Genomic DNA, 17,174 nt, shown 5'->3' on the forward strand with positions numbered 1-17,174 from the left:
ATAAGCAACTACACCAGATGAAGGAAGGAATCCACAACCCAAAGGTGACTTGTGAATAAAATACCACATAAGCAAAGCTATCTATTGTTTTCCTTTACCCCAGGATGAACAGCCTAGTGTTGGATAGATAGCTGAGGCGCTAACATATAAGTGTGTCTTCTCATTTCCCATTTCCTACTCTACATTTCAGCCAGTGGGTTGGAGTTGGAGGGAAATACCAAGCAAGCATTAGAGGTGTTGAGATCAAAATCCATAACCTGGTACCCCAGAAGAAAAACATCCAAATATAATGTAGAGAGTTCACTTTAAAAAATGCAAATGGAATTTTAAAAACTATATATATACATATGACCCAAAGTAGTAAAGACTTAAAGGGAAATTCCATACAATCTGTATTTTTCTTTTTTATTATGTATACGGAATCATCAGTTCTGTCGCTCAGTTGTGTCCAACTCTTTGCAACCCCAAAAGTCCTGACTCTTTGGACTGCAGCACGCCAGGCTTCCCTGTCTATCACCATCTCCCAGAGCTTGCTCAAACTCATGTCCATCAAGTCGGTGATGCCATCCAACCACCTCATCCTGCCATCCCCTTCTCCTGCCTTCAATCTTTCCCAGCCTCAGAGTCTTTTCCAAGGAGTCGGTTTTTCCGCATCAGTTAGCCAAAGCATTGGAGTTTCAGCTTCAGTATCAGTCCTTCCCATGAATATTCAGGACTGATTTCTTTTAGCATTGACTGGTTTGACTTCCTTGCAATACAAGAGACTCTCAAGAGTCTTCTGAAACACCACAGTTCAAAAGCACCAGCTCTTCAGTTGCTCAGCTTTCTTTATAGTCCAACTCTCACAATCCATAAGTGACTACTGGAAAAACCATAGCTTTGACTAGATGGAACTTTGTTAGCAAAATAATGTTTCTGCTTTTTAATATGCTGTCTAGGTTGTTCATAGCTTTTCTTCCAAGGAGCAAGTGTCTTTTAATCTCATGGCTGCAATCACCATCTGCAGTGATTTTGGATCCCAAGAAAATAAAGTCTGTCACTGTTTCCATTGTTTCCCCATCTATTTGCCATGAAGTGATGGGACTGGATGCCATGATCTTCCTTTTTTGAATGTTGAGTTTCAAGCCAGCTTTATCACTCTTCTCTTTCACTTTCATCAAGAGGCTCTTTAGTTCTTCTTCACTTTCTGCTGTAAGGGTGGTGTCATCTGCATATCCGAGGTTATTAATATTTCTCCTAGCAATCTTGATTCCAGCTTGTGCTTTATCCAGCCCAGCACTTCACATTATGTACTCTGCATGTAAGTTAAATAAGCAGAGTGACAGTATACAGCCTTGACATATTCCTTTCCCAATTTGGAACCAGTTTGTTGTTCCATGTCCAGTTCTAACTGTTGCTTCTTGACCTACATATAGATTTCTCCAGAGGCACGTAAGGTGGTCTGGTATTCTCATCTCTTGAAGAATTTTCCAATTTGTTGTGATCTACACCGTCAAAGGCTTTGACATAATCAATAAAAGAAATAGATGTTTTTCTGGAATTCCCTTGCTTTTTCTATGATCCAATGGATGTTGGCAATTTGATCTCTGGTTCTTTTGCCTTTTCTAAATCCAGCTTGAACATCTGGAAGTTCATGGTTCAGGTACTGTTGAAGCCTGGCTTGGAGAATTTTGAGCATTACTTTACTAGCGTATGAGATGAGTGCAATTGTGCTGTAGTTTGAACATTCTTTGGACATATGGAATCATAAAAAAGATTAATTAGTCCTACTATCAATTACAATTAATTGCCACTAAGTCTTCTCTTTCTTTAGACAACAGCATTAAGTAGAAAAGTAAATTCCGGATAACATAATATCAGATGAATATTTTTATGCTAATAGCATCTGTTCAGTTCAGTTCAGTCGCTCAGTCGCGTCCGACTCTTTGCGACCCCATGAATCGCACCACGCCAGGCCTCCCTGTCCATCACCAACTCCCGGAGTTCACTCAAACTCACGTCCATCGAGGCATCTCATCCTCTGTCGTCCCCTTCTCCTCCTGCCCCCAATCCCTCCCAGCATCAGAGTCTTTTCCAATGAGTCAACTCTTCGCGTGAGGTGGCCAAAGTACTGGAGCTTCAGCTTTAGCATCATTCCTTCCAAAGAAATCCCAGGGCTGATCTCCTTCAGAATGGACTGCTTGGATCTCCTTGCAGTCCAAGGGACTCTCAAGAGTCTTCTCCAACACCACAGTTCAAACGCATCAATTCTTCGGCGCTCAGCCTTCTTCACAGTCCAACTCCCACATCCATACATGACCACTGGAAAAACCATATCCTTGACTAGACGGACCTTAGTCGGCAAAGTAACGTCTCTGCTTTTGAATACACTATCTAGGTTGGTCATAACTTTTCTTCCAAGGAGTATGCGTCTTTTAATTTCATGGCTGGAGTCACCATCTGCAGTGATTTTGGAGCCCCCCAAAATAAAGTCTGACACTGTTATACGTGTGTATTATTCATTTTATATATATATATATATATATATATATATATATAATTTTTTTTAACATTTTTTTGCCTAATCCAGGGTCGGCTCTCTAAAAAGTCACTCTGGACTCCCAAAAGGAGGGTTTAAAAATACCCAGCTGCACAAGGGTTCACCCCTTTAGATCTTGCTACAATCGGTGGGAAAGGAAAGTACTTGGTGTAACCAACCTGGGAATCACGTGGCCTAGACCACTCCATCTGCGGCAGTTGATTGGCACCGACCAGAAGCGGCAGTTGCGATGAGACGTGAGTGCCCCGCCCCTCTACTCGCACGCTCCCCGCGACCCGCCCCATCGCTTACCCCGATCAGAGAGTTGTGACTCCTCCGAACTTCCTAGAAGGTCCTCGGGCGGGGACGCTCTGCTCGGCCTGCGCTGGTGATCGGGCGACAGGCACAGGGATCTTCCGCATGGACATCTCAGGTGGAGGTTAGCCGAGGTCCCGACCTAATTCCGAGTCTAGCCTGGCACCCTCCATAATGGAGGCCAGCTCCATGGCGGCCGCAGGTGCATCCTGAGGACTTCCTGGAGGAGGAGGCGCGGCGGGGGTCGGAGGCGCGGAGGTTTGGGGAGAAAAGAGCTAGTGTGATGGGCGGAGTGGGGTGCCAGGGGAAGCCACGGTGGTCCCGCCGCAGGTGTGAGGGCTGGAGAGACCACTCCCTTTCCCTCGAATTCCGTGCCCCCCACGCCCCCCCCTCCCCACCCAGACCCCCGGTCTTCAGGGCATTTACCGAGAGACTTCCTGAAGACGCCAGCCTCTGAGTATCATGTCAGGTCTTCTGGCTTTAGAGAAGTACAGAGTTCGATGAATGAATGGTTGGTTAATTCTGTTGTTTGCTTTGGCTTTGTTTGTTAGTCGCTCAGTCCTGTCCGACTCTTCGCGACCCCCATGGACTGTGGCCCACCAAGCTTCTCTGTCCGTGGAATTCTCCAGGCAAGAATACTGGAGTGTGGAACTTCCCTGGTGGTCCAGTGGCTAAGACCCTGCGCTCCCAATGCAGGGGGCCTGGGCTTGATTCCCAGGTCAGGGCTTGATCCCAGATCACACATGCTGCAGTTAAGACCCTGTACAGCCAAATAAATGCACATTAAAAAAAAAGAGAGAATGGGTAAGCTATTCCCTTCTCTAGCGGAATCGTCTGCACCCAGGGATCCAACCCAGGTCTCCTGCATTGCACATTTTGTTATAAATTGAATTATGGATTCTGAGTTCCAAACGCACAGTGCTCACAGCAGGTAATCTACTTTACATAGTGAAAGGGTCATCCCCTTCCCCAGCCATGGAGCTGTTGATCACAAGTGCCTCCTTGTTTAAGAGGCAATAGGGCTTACAAACAATGTTTTTAAGGAAGGAGTACAGAATGCGACAGGCTTTCTTAAAAATGCACTTACATAAAACAAGGTTTGCCAGTGGCCAGAAAGGCACTAGAAAAATGTGGAAGTCCTCTGTATCTCATCATTTGTGTACTCCCTGAGAGAAACATTAGATGTATTAAAGAAGAACCAAAGTGGAGGCCACAGTTTAAGTATATTCCCAGGCCAACTACCCAGAGCTGCAGAACCAAAACTTTAACTGTCCTAATTTCCCATGAAGAGCTGGCTCTGTCCTTAAAGGAAACACGCTTTCTTCACGTCTGGGTAACCTTGCAGCTTCCTAGCAGCTACAAACAAGTAAACTTGTACCCTGGTACTCTCCTGAAAGGACTGTCAGTTCTAGTAACCAGTCCCAAGAGAAAACAATGTACTTCCTCATTCCTGTGCACAGGAGGAAAATAATTTTCTCTCTACCCTTCTGAGTACTTAGCAGAGATTCCTGCAAGAAAAAATGAAAACAAACAAGTTTCTTAACATGTAGACCTCAGGTAAGAGGCTTCCCAGGGGGCACAGTGGTAAAGAATCCACAGGCCAGTGCAGAAGATGCAAGAAACATGGGTTCAAACCTTGGGTCAATATTCTTGCTTGGAAAATTACATGGACAGAGGAGCCTGGCAGGCTGCAGTCCACGGGGTCGCAAAGAGTTGGACACGTCTGCACATGCGTGCACACTTACCTTGTATAAACATGGAGATTCCCAAGGAGAAATGATCAACCCCTGAGATGGCTTAGAATTCAGGTCTATTATAAATGGAATCTTCATAGGGAAGGGAGTTGTTTAGTTGCTAAGTTGTGTCTCTTAAGACTCTCTTGAAAGTCATGACTCTTTTGAGACCCCATGGACTTTAGCCCACCAGGCTCCTCTGTCCATGAGATTTCTCTGGCAACAATATTGGAGTGGGTTGCCGCTTCTTTCTCCAAGGGATGTTCTTAACTCAGGGATTGAACCCACGTCTCCTTCATTACAGGTGGATTCTTTACCACTGAGCCACTGGGGAAATCCTAGGGCAAGGGGAGGGGGTTCTATACCTGGAAGAGGCTGACACTGCAGTTAGGCTAAGTATTAGGTGTCAGTTTGCTGACATGGGGCTTAGCGCAAGTGAGTCCACATGGCTTGTGAGAGCTTCATTCCCCCAACCAGGGATTGAACCTGATCCCCAACAAGGAAAGCACTGAATCCTAACCACCAGACCACCCGGGAATTCTCCTTTTGCCCACCCACCTTTTTAAAAAAACAGCTGTTTTTTAAGCGCCTGCAGCTCAAAATAATCAGTTTTCCAAAGTGGTATATTAGGGAGTGGCTTATTCTGCCGCCCATTTACATGTTTTATAAACTGAAGGGTAAGTGCGGAGAGCCTAACTTCTTAAGACTTTCCATTTTGAAGCCTCCTTGTTCGCAGTTTGGTTTTCACTCCATAAACTGTTCATATCAAGTAAAGTCCTCTGAATTTTCTTTTGACAACAGCTGTGCCTGCTCAGTTGGTGTCCAACTCTTTGAGATCCCATGGACCCTGCCAGGCTTCTCTGTCCATGGAATATTCCAGACAAGAATACTGGAGTGTGTTTCCTTTTCCTCCTCCAGGGGATCTCCCCAACCCAGGGATCGAACCAGAGTCTCCTGCCTCTCTTGCATTGCAGGTGGCTTCTTTATCACTTGAGCCGCCTGGGAAGCCCCTTTGACAACAGTTAGCTCTTTATATATCATATGTAGCCTAAAATCTCTTATAACTTCCCTAAAATCATTGTTATACTCTCTGAGCTGATTCTGTGTGACGTTGAAATAGTTTTAAACTAAGACCGCCCAAATGAGAGCAGGCAAAGGCTCTTCAGGCAGAGCTTGCTATTCTATGTGAACTGGCCACCATCACATGTTTGGCAGAGAGTCAAAAGCAAGCAGGAGAAACTTTAGTGTGGAAAAAAGGGAAAACTCAACTATGCTGAGTTTTGAGGAGATTGGCTTGGAAAAGCTGGAGGCAGGTTAAGTAAAAGAAGCAGGACTCCCCTCCACCCGGCCTCGGGGAGCGAGCAAGCAGGGGAACCTGTTCTCTGTTCTTGCTCCCCGCTGCTGCAGTAGCAGCCCCAATAAAATCTTGCTTGGAAAACAAAAAGGCGGGACATCCTCTGTGATTTGGTAGGGGAGCACACCCGACTTTCTCTGCTGATCCTGGGTGGAGGAGGGGGACACATGTTAGGGGCAAGTCCACACTTGCCACCCAAGTCCTGATTGGGCGCCTGTTGCCACATTGCTTCCGGTTTGGGTTCCAGGCTGGAGCTACAAGTTGCAGGTTAGTGTTCTGTTTTTTCCTATAGTCTGGTCCCTTGATATATCGAGTCTCTCATTGAGGTGCTGAAGAATATATTCTAGAGGCAGGCAGAGGGCAGAGGTGCAGGTTTCCTAGGATAAAAATTAGAAATTGAGCTAGCATCAGGAATTCCTAAGACCATTCTAACGGTTGCTTTCATTGTAATCCCACATTCCAATACCAAACACTGTGACTTTGTACTACCTGAGGTTTGATGGCCCCATTGGCATTCCCCGTCTAAAGTCTGTCTCGTGAGAGAGCTTTGATTCAGGGCCCACCTTAATTGTTTTCTTTTTCTCTCCAGCTTAGCCTGATGGCCAGGATGCAGCCCCATCTCGGAGGCCAGGCCATGGAAGCCATGTCCCTGCCAGTACCATGGAAGGTGAGCTGGGTTCCCCCTGCCTCCACCTCCTCAGTGTAGTCTCAGCAGCCAGGCAGTGCTTTTCACATGGCCGTTGGGGCTGAGCCATCTTTATCAGCTGGGGGGTGTTTCCTTCTTGGAAGATACGATGTACAGAGCTTGAACTCTGGGCTCAGACAGGCTGAAATGCAGGCTCTGTTTTAGACATGTCACCTAACCTCTCTGGGGCACAGTTTCCTTATCTGTAAAATGGGGTCATGACAGTAGCAGTCACGGGAGGATTCAGTGAAGTGAGGCTCTTGGAGCGCTTGGCAGAGGATCTGGTGATGTTTCAAGCGCCCTGTAAGTTTTGGCTGCCATCACCACAGTTGCTGCCTGTCTGTGTCAGGGAGCATTCTTGTGTACCTACTGTGTGCCAGGTAGTTCTGTCCTTTGTGCTGGGAGAGAGACTCTTACCCTAAGGATTTTCCAAGCCGTTTAGGGAAGGAGATATGGAAACAAGCTCCTATAATTCTGATCCCTTGCACTAAAAGGTACAGTAGAAGTGTCGGTACTGATTTGGTAACAAGAGGGAGGGTGACTGAGAAGTCAGGTTGAAAGTCAGAAGCCCCGTGAGGCAGCCACTGTGACCATTTGTAGGGCCAGTCTTGGACAGGAGGGAGTTCAAGGGGGAGCTCGACCCCACTGGCCCAGCGTGTCCACCTTTGCTGAGGGAACACAGAGCTCTGCCTGCCTTTCTGGTGTCATCTCCCGCCTTCCCTGAAACCCCACCCCCCAGCCCCCCGACTCTTGGGCATCCCCTGTTCTCCCCGCCTACAGGCAAACTGACCTCTGCATATGTTAACACTCAGCTCAGAAATCATCGTGTCTGTGAAGTCTCTGATTTCCTGTGGTAACTGTATTGCTCTCCCCTGTGTTCACACATGGGCAGAGGGCTGGCGCGAGGCTCAGGACACCCTAGGGGAGCTATGAAGACTGAAGTCACAGTGGGGTTTGTGGGGTGACTGCAGATGTGTGTGTAGGTTTTCTCTCCAGAACTGGTCCAGTTAGGGGTGGAGGGAGAGTGGAAACAAGAGGAAGGCAGGCACAGGAGCATCTCTGTAAAGACAGGAACAGCATGTGCGTCCTTGCTGGCCTCGGGGAGGGAGGCAGGCGGGGAGCGCGTGCCTGGGGAGGACACGGCTGTTTCTCTGCTTCCTCACTTCACCTCTGCCCTCAGGCACATGGGGTATCTCTACACATGGAGCAGTTCTGACACCAGCTGGGTGCCCCACGATTTGACTCGGTTCTGACACTATCTGAATGACCGCAGCAGAGACCAAACGGCCAGAGAAGCCTCACACACTGACCGCGTGTCCCTCTAGAGAGAACATGTGTGACTCCAGTGCAGAAGAAAAAACACGCGTGGCCTGAGGGTCAGAGCTTGAGTTGACCCTGAGTCTGCTAATTAACTGGATGAGCCTTGCCTGTAGAACAACAATAATACTGTAGCCCACAGAGTTGTGATAAGAGCTGCAGCTGTAATGAGTCTCTGTGTCTCCAGGGGTTGCTGTCCTTTGAAGACGTGGCTCTGTACTTCACTAGGGAGGAGTGGGACACGCTGGATTGGGCTCAGAAGGCCCTCTACAGGGACGTGATGCTGGACAACTACAGACACGTCGTCTCCTTGGGTAATGAGTTGGCTTAAGATTAGACTTTGAGTGTCTACGCAAGTCCTTGGTTTCTTACGTGCAATGCCCAAAGCAGAAAAAGCTCTGAAAGCCAGTTTTATCATAACTCATTTGGCTAAGAGACCTGACCTGAAGTCATCAGGTGGTTAAACCTGATTTTATCCTGTAGGAAGCTATTTATCATCCTTTTTCTCATTTGGTCTCCATATATATGTGTATGGCATCAGAAATATCAGAATATTTTTTTTAAGGTTTCAGCTCAACCCCTGTTGAGGGTGGTACATAATAGAAACTATACCCACACTCAAGTCACCTTCCTGAAATCTGGAAAAATTTTGAGTCCTGAAACAAATCAGGCCTCAACGTTTTCAAGTAAGGGATTGTGGATAATGAGTAGTTTCCTTTTGTTTTAGAGTTTGAAGACATTCATCCCCCAGCCTGAATCCTCCACATCTATAAGACTTCTAGGAGTTGAAAAGATTGTGGCCCAGGCAGATTCCAAAGTCTACCCTCTTCCTCTCTTGAAAAGCCTTTTTCTTTCTTCTGTCTGAAAATGGTTTCCTTCTTTGCTTACACCATCACCGGGTGCCCAGGAGATGATTCTTCACTGACTTCATTTCTGTACCTCCTCAGCTTCCACCTTCCTGGGAGCCCACCCTTGTCTTATTCAATGCAGTTTCCTACAGAGGGAGGTTTCTCGATGGATTTTTCTTTCTGGAGTATGTTTGACCCCATGCTGACACTCTTGGCAGATTCTTGACCACCTTTGTGGGACTGTCCACCCACCACTGGATGCTTTAATGTTTATTTTTGTTTTGAAAGCATTCAGGGGCTCCCAGACAGCCATGTGATCACAAGGGTCGCCAACCAGTCCACTTAAAACCATTCTGTTCTTCACTAGTACAGTACTAAGTTACATGAGATATTCATCATTCTTATTATGAAATAGGCTGTGTGTTAGACAATTTTGCCCAACTGAAGGCTAATGTAACTATTCTTGGTATGTTTAAGGTAAGTAAGACTAAGCTATGATATTCAGTAGTTTAGGTGTATTAAATGCATTTCTAACTTATAATATTTTCAACATATGATGGATTTATGAAGAATGGATTTATTGGAAAGTTATCCTGCGGTAAATGGGCTTCCCTCATAGCTCAGTTGGTAAAGAATCCACCTGCAATGCAGGAGACCCTGGTTGGATTCCTGGGTCAGGAAGATCCTCTGGAGAAGGGATAGGCTACCCACTCCAGTATTCTTGGGCTTCCCTTGTGGCTCAGCTGGTAAAGAATCCTCCTGCAATGTGGGAGACCTGGGTTCAATCCCTGGGTTGGGAAAATCCCCTGGAGAAGGGAAAGGCTACCCACTCCAGTATTCTGGCCTGGAGAATTCCATGGACTGCACAGTCCATGGGGTCGCAATGAGTCAGACACGACTGACTTTCACTTACCCTGTCCTAAGAAGAGGATGATCTGTGTATATATACACTCACACATGTAGTTTTTTGGGAAGGAGGTGCTCCAGGTCTTGGTTGCGGCATGCAAGATCTTTCATTGCAGCACACAGACTGTCTAGTTATGGTCCACAGGCTTAGCTGCTCAGCAGCATGTGGGGTCTTAGTTCCCTGACCAGGAATGGAAACCTGTGTGCCCTGAATTGCAAGGCAGATTCTTAACCACTGGACCAGCAGGGAAGACCCTAACACATGTAGTTTTTAAAAACAAATTCAGATCATAATTTACATGAACTTTGAATCATGCTACATATGAGTTTTGTATTCTGCTTTAAAATACCTGGGGAGCCTTTTCCTGTTTTAAGAAATGTCCTTTGAACTCATGGATTTTCAATATTAGTCTAATATTCTGCCTTCATCACATCTGGCTACACTTTAATCCTTCCCCTGTTGACATCTGGTTTATTTCCAGTTTGCACTGTTAGGATTCTGCTGAACATTTGGGGTGCATTAACCTTTGCCCATTAACCTTTGTCCTCATTTCCCTTAGGCTCTATTCCTAAGAGTGAAATGACCATGTCCACGAGTGTGAATATTGTTCAGGCTTTCAATCAAGATGCCGAGCTTTCGCAAAGAGGGTGCCGATTCCTCTCCTCAGATAATCCTTCTGATTATTGTCCTGATCTCTGCTTGTTGCTGCAGCCCTGCCACCCAGACCCCCAGGGGTAGACTGAGCTCTGGGATCTCTCCTGCCACTCGCTAACCACCACATCCCATTTACTTCCCCACGAGTAGGATTTCAGTTTCCCAAACCTGAGGTGATCTGTCAGCTGGAACAGTGGGAAGAGCCGTGGATCCTGGATCTGCAGAGAGCGGGGACTAGGAAGGCTTCCTGTAGTGCCTGCCCAGGTGGGTGAGGAGCAGACCTGGCCCCTGGGGGTCATGCAGAGTTGGGGACACCACCCAGGAGGCCCCGCCTGCACCCGGAAACCAAGCCCAGAGTTTGGCATGTGTTCTCCTGCTCGTTCATCCCTACTGTCCCCTGATGGTGGTGGGTATGATTGTTGCCCCTGTTCCCGAGATAATCCCCAACTGGGATTGGATTTCAAGTCTGCAAAGCTCATCCTCTTTCTCCTGCAATAAAGCTCATCCTCTTTCTCCTGCAATAAAGCTTATCCTATTTCTACTAGAGGCAGGCTGGTGCTTTCTGACAGCTCTCGGGCCATTCTAGATACTCCTTTTTTCTACCCTCATCACTTACCCTTTTTCTCTACTTTCTCTTGTTCCCTTGCTTTCATTCTGTTTTTCACATCCCCTTGGTGTTTCTTGATGTTCCTGCCTTTTCCTACTTACTGAGTCCTGATGGCTGCTTCTTTCTACCCTTTACCACATCCCTCCGCTCCTTGGATTCTCAGCCTCAGCTCTGTTGACGTTTTGGGCTGTTTGATCCTGGGCCTCACAGGATGTCAAGCAGCGTCATTGGCCTCCGCCTACTACACTCCAGCAGGACCATCCCTGGTTGAGAGTCACTGCTCTGTTCCATTGGCTTTTGTGCTGTTTCTCAGGTTCCTTTTCTTTTCTCTCTGATACACTGCTTCCATTTTAAAGCAGTTGTTTCTCCCAGAATTGTGAAAAACGTGCATCTCTAGAAAGTACAAGATGCTCCCTCTCTCCTAGAGCTATGTGACCCTGTTGGGTACCAACAGGAAGCTGTTTTCCCCACTAGTGGAGAAGGGTGTGTTCAGTTCTCATGTTCTCTGACACACTTGTGCATATGTTAGTTGGTTAGTTCATGATGTCAAGAGCTCTTTCTGATATGAAAGCTGAGGGTCCTATGAAAATCAGAATACTGGCTCTTTAATATGGTGATGGAACCAGGTGAGCACTTCTTAGCCTTGTTTGAGTGTCTCATATCACAAACAGTTGATTCTTTCCTTTTCTTCTTTAGCAGTCAGGTAATTTGTATATTCTTTTTATTTGGCTAGATTCAGAAGCCAGATTCCAGACGAAAGAGCTCACCCCAAAGGAGAACATTTCTGAAGATTTAATGTTATGGAAGATGTCAGCAGTAAAGCAGAAAACAGCCAAGGAGCCTTCCGAAGAGTTACGTGAATATAATGAATTTGTGGACATTTACGGATTTTCACTCCCTGCTACTGGCGATGAGTGCTGTAAGGACTTCCTTCAAAGCCTTAACCTTATTCACAGCCGGAGAGCTCAGACAAGGACACAGCAGGGCAAATATGATGAGTACGGAAAACCCTACCATCACAGATCACGGCTTTTGAGGCATAAGAGAACTCTGACAAACGCAAAATCGTATGAATGCCGCGAATGTGGAAGAGCCTTCCAGCGGCAGGCAAATTTTGTTCGACATCAAAGACTTCACAGTTCAGAGAATCCCTTTGAGTGTGACATATGTGGGCAGGCTTTCAAACAGAAGTCCGCTCTGATCACCCACAAACAGTGTCACTCACAAAAAAAGCCATATAAATGTCACGACTGTGGAAAGTGTTTCCGTCAGATGGCATATCTCGTCGAACATAAGAGGATCCATACCAAAGAAAAACCCTATAAGTGCAGCAAATGTGAAAGAACGTTTAGTCAGAATTCAACGCTTATTCGACATCAGTTAATCCACAGTGGAGAGAAACCCCACAAGTGCACTAAATGTGGAAAAGCCTTTGGCCGGCACTCAACCCTTATGAGCCATCAACAGATTCACAGTAAACAGAATGCCCACAAATGCAGTGAATGTGGAGAATCCTTTGGTCGGAATGTCGATCTCATTCAACATCAAAGGATCCACACGAAGGAGGAATTCTTTGAGTGTAGAGAATGTGGGAAAACCTTTAGCTTCAAGGCAAATCTTCATCGACATGAGGTTATTCATACTGGAGAGAGACCCTACAGATGTGACAAATGTGGAAAGTGTTTCAGTTGGCGCACAAGCTTTATTAAGCATCAGGGTACCCACAGAGAGCAGGTATCTGCCTGATATTAACTAGAAAAGCTACCATTTAAAGCCCAGAACTTAAGTGCTATGGCAAGTATGTATAACCTGATTGTTTCATGAAAATTAATAAACAAGAACTGTTTTTTCTGTGGGGACCCTCTCCTTGTAGCCAACCTTCTGGCTGCAGTAATTAATAGAGGACTTCCTTGGTGGTCCAGGTGTTAAGACTCCGTGCTTTCATTGCAGGAGGTATGGGTTTGATCCCTGGTCCCCCCGGTCAGGAAAGTTCCACATACCACGCAGTGCTTCCTAGGTGGCTCAGCAGTAAAGAATCCACCTGCCCATGCAGGAAACGCAGGTTTGATCCCTGAGTGGGAAAGATCCCCTGGAGAAGGAAATGGAAACCCACTCCAGTATTCTTGCCTGGGAAATCCCACAGACAGAGGAGTCTAGCAGGCTATAGTCCATGGGGTCACAAACAGTTAGACACAGCTTAGTGACTAAACAACAACAAAGATATCTATTTACACATTTATCCTTATATATAAATTTCTAAGGCCTATGTATATATATATTTCCACAATCCCTTTTTTTTTAATTTTACAATTTAAAAAATCTGAGAGCAAACATGTTTTCTTATGATCCATTTGGTTACCAAACCTGAGATGACCTGAATTTATTTGCTGGCGAAATAAAGACTGTTAATCCCCATTAGTGTACATATTCACACATTTTGTTCCAATATGTTCAGTAATGGAGTGCTGGCTTCCCTGGTAGTTCATCTGGTAAAGAATTCACCTGCAATGCAGAAGACCCCAGTTCAATTCCTGGATCGGGAAGATCCCCTGGAGAAGGGTTAGGCTACCCATTCCAGTATTCTTGGGCTTCCCTGATGGCTCAGGCGGTAAAGAATCCACCTGCAAAGTTGAAGACCCTGGGTTGGGAAGATCACTTGGAGGAGGGCATGGCAACCCACTCCAGGATTCTGGAGAATTCCCCATGGACAAAGGAGCATGGTGGGCTACAGTCCATGGAGTTGCAAAAAGTCAGACACAACTGAGCAACTAACCACAGCGCAGCACGTGGAGTATCAGTGCAAACCCCTAAGCGGTTTTATGTAAAATACCTTTCTACAAACTGAAAAATTCTGATTTTTGAAACACTTATGCCCCAAGGATCAAGGATCTGGGGCTTTGAGAGAGGCACATGTCACATCAGTGAAGAGTAGCAGTACAACTATTGGACTGACAATAAATAACATCCCCACTTTAAGAACTTTCTTTCCGAATGCCAAGCAGAAGCCCTGATAAGACAAAAAGTAAAAGGCAGCTTGGTTTCCTGATGGCGGCTCTGTACAGGTAAGAACCAATCTGGAAATCAGCAATCCACCCCTGTTCAGTTCAGTCACTCAGTCTTGTCCAACTCTTTGTGACCCCATGGACTGCAGCACACCCAGCTTCCCTGTCCATCACCAACTCCCAGAACTTGCTCAAACTCACGTCCATTGAGTTGGTGATACCATCCAACCACCTCATCCTCTGTTGTCCCCTTCTCCTCCTACCTCCAATCTTTCCCAGCATCAGGGTCTTTTCCAAGGAGTAAGTTCTTCACATCAGGTGGCCAGAGTATTGGAGTTTCAGCTTCAGCATCAGTCCTTCCAATGAATATTCAGGACTGGTTTCCTTTAGGATGGACTGGTTGGATCTCCTTGCAATCCAAGGGACTCTCAAGGGTCTTCTCCAACACCACAGTTCAAAAGCATCAATTCTTCAGCTCCATCAGTATGGATGTCCAATTCAGATGCATACATGACTGCTGGAAAAATGATAGCTTTGACTAGACGGACCTTTGTTGGCAAAGTAATGTCTCTGCTTTTTAATATGCTGACTAGGTTGGGTCATAGCTTCTCTTCCAAGGAGCAAGTGTCTTTTAATCTCATGGCTGCAATCACCATCTGCAGTGATTTTGGAGCCCAAGAAAATAAAGTCTGTTACTGTTTCCATTATTTTCCCATCTATTGGCCAGAAGTGATGGGGTCAGATGCCATGACCTTCCTTTTTTGAATGTTGAGTTTTAAGCCAGATTTTTCACTCTTTATCAAGAGGCTCTTCAGTTCCTCTTCACTTTCTGCCATAAGGGTGGTGTCATCTGCATGTCTGAGGTTATTGGTTTTTCTCCCGGCAATCTTGATTCCAGCTTGTGCTTCATCCAACCCGGTACTTCGCCTGATGTACTCGGCACGTAAGTTAAATAAGCAGGGTGACAGTATACAGCCTTGACGTACTCCTTTCCCAATTTGGAACCAGTCTGTTGTTCCATGTCCGGTTCTAACTGTTGTTTGTTGACATGCAAACTGATTTCTCAAGAGGCAGGTAAGGTGGTCTCGTATTCCCATCTCTATGGGAATCTACCCTGAGGAAGAGCCAATTACAGGCAACAGGCTTCACTATAGGAGACTAGCTACCTGCCCTAAAGGCTTTCCTTAGGCTGTGACCAAAAGCTAAGCCATACAGTCTGGCAAGTGGGCCTCGGACAATTAAAAATTACTAAAATAAACCCTTTGCTCACCAAAATGAATCCAGTGTGGGTCCTAAAGGGGACAGGATGCCAAGATAGATGCTTTAGTCCTATCATTCGAAGTGGCAATGTGATCTCTGCTCACCAAGATGAATGGCCACAGAGGCCCCCAAGCCATTCTGTCATCATCTGCCAATGATGCCACATCCACTGTGACACCTGATGGGGCAATAATGGTTACCACAGACTGTTCAGAATCCTGCCAGAAGTTAAGCTTATGAGAAGCAAGGGCTCACAGACTCCACCACCCCAGCCCCACTGCACTGCCTGGTAGACAACCCCGGTTGAAGCAAGAATGTAGGTAGGTTAATGGGGGGGCACAAACCCTGTCCCTTCAGTTCCCACCCCCGAGGCCCCCCGGAGCTTCCCTTGTACCTCTGTGCCTTTGCCTTTGAGACCCTGAAGTTCTAAGCAGGCCTTTGGATCTTCCAGAATAGGGCTCAGAAATTTATAAACAAAGATGAGCTAAGACAGTAGATGTAAATGACTTTATAACTCCTCTCCCAGCTCCGATCAGGTCTTCTATCACTTTGTTAACAAAAATCTAGATTTACCATCTTGCCAGATGATGTGCTAGGGCCTACAGGAAAATACTAAGAGTAACAAGATCCCAACTGTTCTGAACTGTGTGCCCCTCACAAAATTCATGCACTGTATGCCCTACCCCCCAGTGTGACCGTTTATGGCAACAGAGCCCTTAGGGAGGTGATTAAGGTTAAATGAGGTCATGAGGTTGGGTTCCTCAAGGTTAAGACTAGTAACCTTTTAAGAAGAGGAGAGAGACAGCAGGAGTGCAGGGGCATGGAGCCAGGAAAGACAACAGTAAGAAGTCAGCCTTAGGCAAGCACTGGGGTGAGAGCTCTGAGAAACCCACTCTATGGACACCTCAGGATGTCTTGTCTTCAAGCCTTTCCTAAAAAACTCAAAATTCAGGGTAAGTCAAAGCACTAAGTTGGGCTGGAAGTTGGGGAGGGAAACGTGGAAGAGAAGCACATCCTGCCGGGGGTACTAACCACACAGCTCCTCAGGGAACCGAAGGGCAGCAGATGCCACACGCCCGTAGGACAAACAGGACTGGCTCCGGAAAGATTACCGGAAGCGCATGACCGTCCCCACCCCCGCATCCGGGAGCTCTACCCCCATAGGTTTTCTCTAGGGGAGGAATCTAGGTCTTTTGGTCTCCGTGGTTCCTCTATAAATTGAGAGAATTTAAACCTCCTCAGTCTAAGAAATACCTAGAAGCAGGTCCTCATTACTGAGAAAGAAGTGAGGAACTGATGGGGTGGAAGGTGCAGCTCATAAGTTTTAAGAACTATTAATAGCACACGGTACCTGTTTCTAATGGCTCCTTCTGCAGGAAAAGGACCGCAAGCTGGTGACCTGGACCTGGTCACACTCAGATGGCTCTGATACTTTTGTGGGGAAAAAAACAAAAAACCTTTGACTGAATCAGTCTTCCTCCCTGCCCCAGTACTGTGGCAAACATTTCTGTAGAATTCAACCTGTGGGCTCCCTCCATGCACCCATTTACTGCTGTAAATGGATGCAGGTCTACTGTCCTGATCCAGATTGCTCTAACTTGCCACAAACTGACCAGACAAAACACATGACCACAGTGGTCTGTTTCCCTTCGCTTTGGGAGGTTTGCAAGGTAAGATGATGATGGATGTGATGATTGAGTAGCAGCAAAAAAAACTTCACAAATGTTCAGCTCATAACTTTTTTTCTGCAACTAAGAGATGTAAGACTGCGGGTTGGCACAGTTTTCAGCTCACTAAGGAGTTTCTGGCAATCAGAGGTGTTTTAAAGGGAAGAGGCTGCCTCAGGATGCAATGAAGCCATCAGTGGAAGGGCTTCATGTAGAAAGGCAGCTGCCAGGAAGTGTTCTCTCCAGCTCAACACAGTTATTAAGCACTCGCTGCATGCACGTCTACAACTGAATGGCGATTCCTCCA

The 17,174-nt window shown here is 46.4% G+C and overlaps 1 protein-coding gene and 1 long non-coding RNA gene across 5 annotated transcripts; one reads left to right on the forward strand and one right to left on the reverse strand.

The window, feature by feature from the left end:
* Positions 1–2,798: 2,798 nt before the first annotated feature.
* On the forward strand, positions 2,799–13,353 carry ZNF789 (zinc finger protein 789). Of its 4 annotated transcripts, none has more exons than XM_040262881.1 (5): positions 2,799–3,035; positions 6,510–6,587; positions 8,110–8,236; positions 10,482–10,595; positions 11,672–13,353. In XM_040262881.1, exons 2-5 carry the CDS (start codon positions 6,519–6,521, stop codon positions 12,682–12,684), a joined length of 1,323 nt encoding a protein of 440 aa, XP_040118815.1. In that variant the 5' UTR covers positions 2,799–3,035; positions 6,510–6,518; the 3' UTR covers positions 12,685–13,353. The 4 variants fall into 4 exon arrangements, with proteins under 4 accessions (XP_040118815.1, XP_040118810.1, XP_040118823.1 ...); XM_040262876.1 differs by having other exon boundaries at positions 2,824–2,957; XM_040262868.1 differs by lacking the exon at positions 2,799–3,035 and adding an exon at positions 6,104–6,187.
* Positions 5,786–11,676, reverse strand: LOC120879983. The gene is made up of 2 exons (XR_005724922.1): positions 10,948–11,676; positions 5,786–6,297 (listed from the first exon to the last, which is right to left on the reverse strand). It is a non-coding gene; the product is annotated as an uncharacterized LOC120879983 (long non-coding RNA).
* Positions 13,354–17,174: the final 3,821 nt, after the last annotated feature.

The sequence above is a fragment of the Oryx dammah genome, unplaced genomic scaffold (genome assembly GCF_014754425.2).
Source record: "Oryx dammah isolate SB20612 unplaced genomic scaffold, SCBI_Odam_1.1 HiC_scaffold_2, whole genome shotgun sequence".
Classification (NCBI taxonomy): domain Eukaryota; kingdom Metazoa; phylum Chordata; class Mammalia; order Artiodactyla; family Bovidae; genus Oryx; species Oryx dammah.

Excerpts from the sequence above, each read along its gene's own strand:
- ZNF789 (XM_040262881.1), top strand. The coding sequence starts at position 6,519 with ATGGCCAGGATGCAGCCCCATCTCGGAGGCCAGGCCATGGAAGCCATG. Across the intron at positions 6,588-8,109 it reads CCCTGCCAGTACCATGGAAG|GGGTTGCTGTCCTTTGAAGA; the intron begins GTGAGCTGGGTT and ends CTGTGTCTCCAG. Across the intron at positions 8,237-10,481 it reads CAGACACGTCGTCTCCTTGG|GATTTCAGTTTCCCAAACCT; the intron begins GTAATGAGTTGG and ends CCCCACGAGTAG.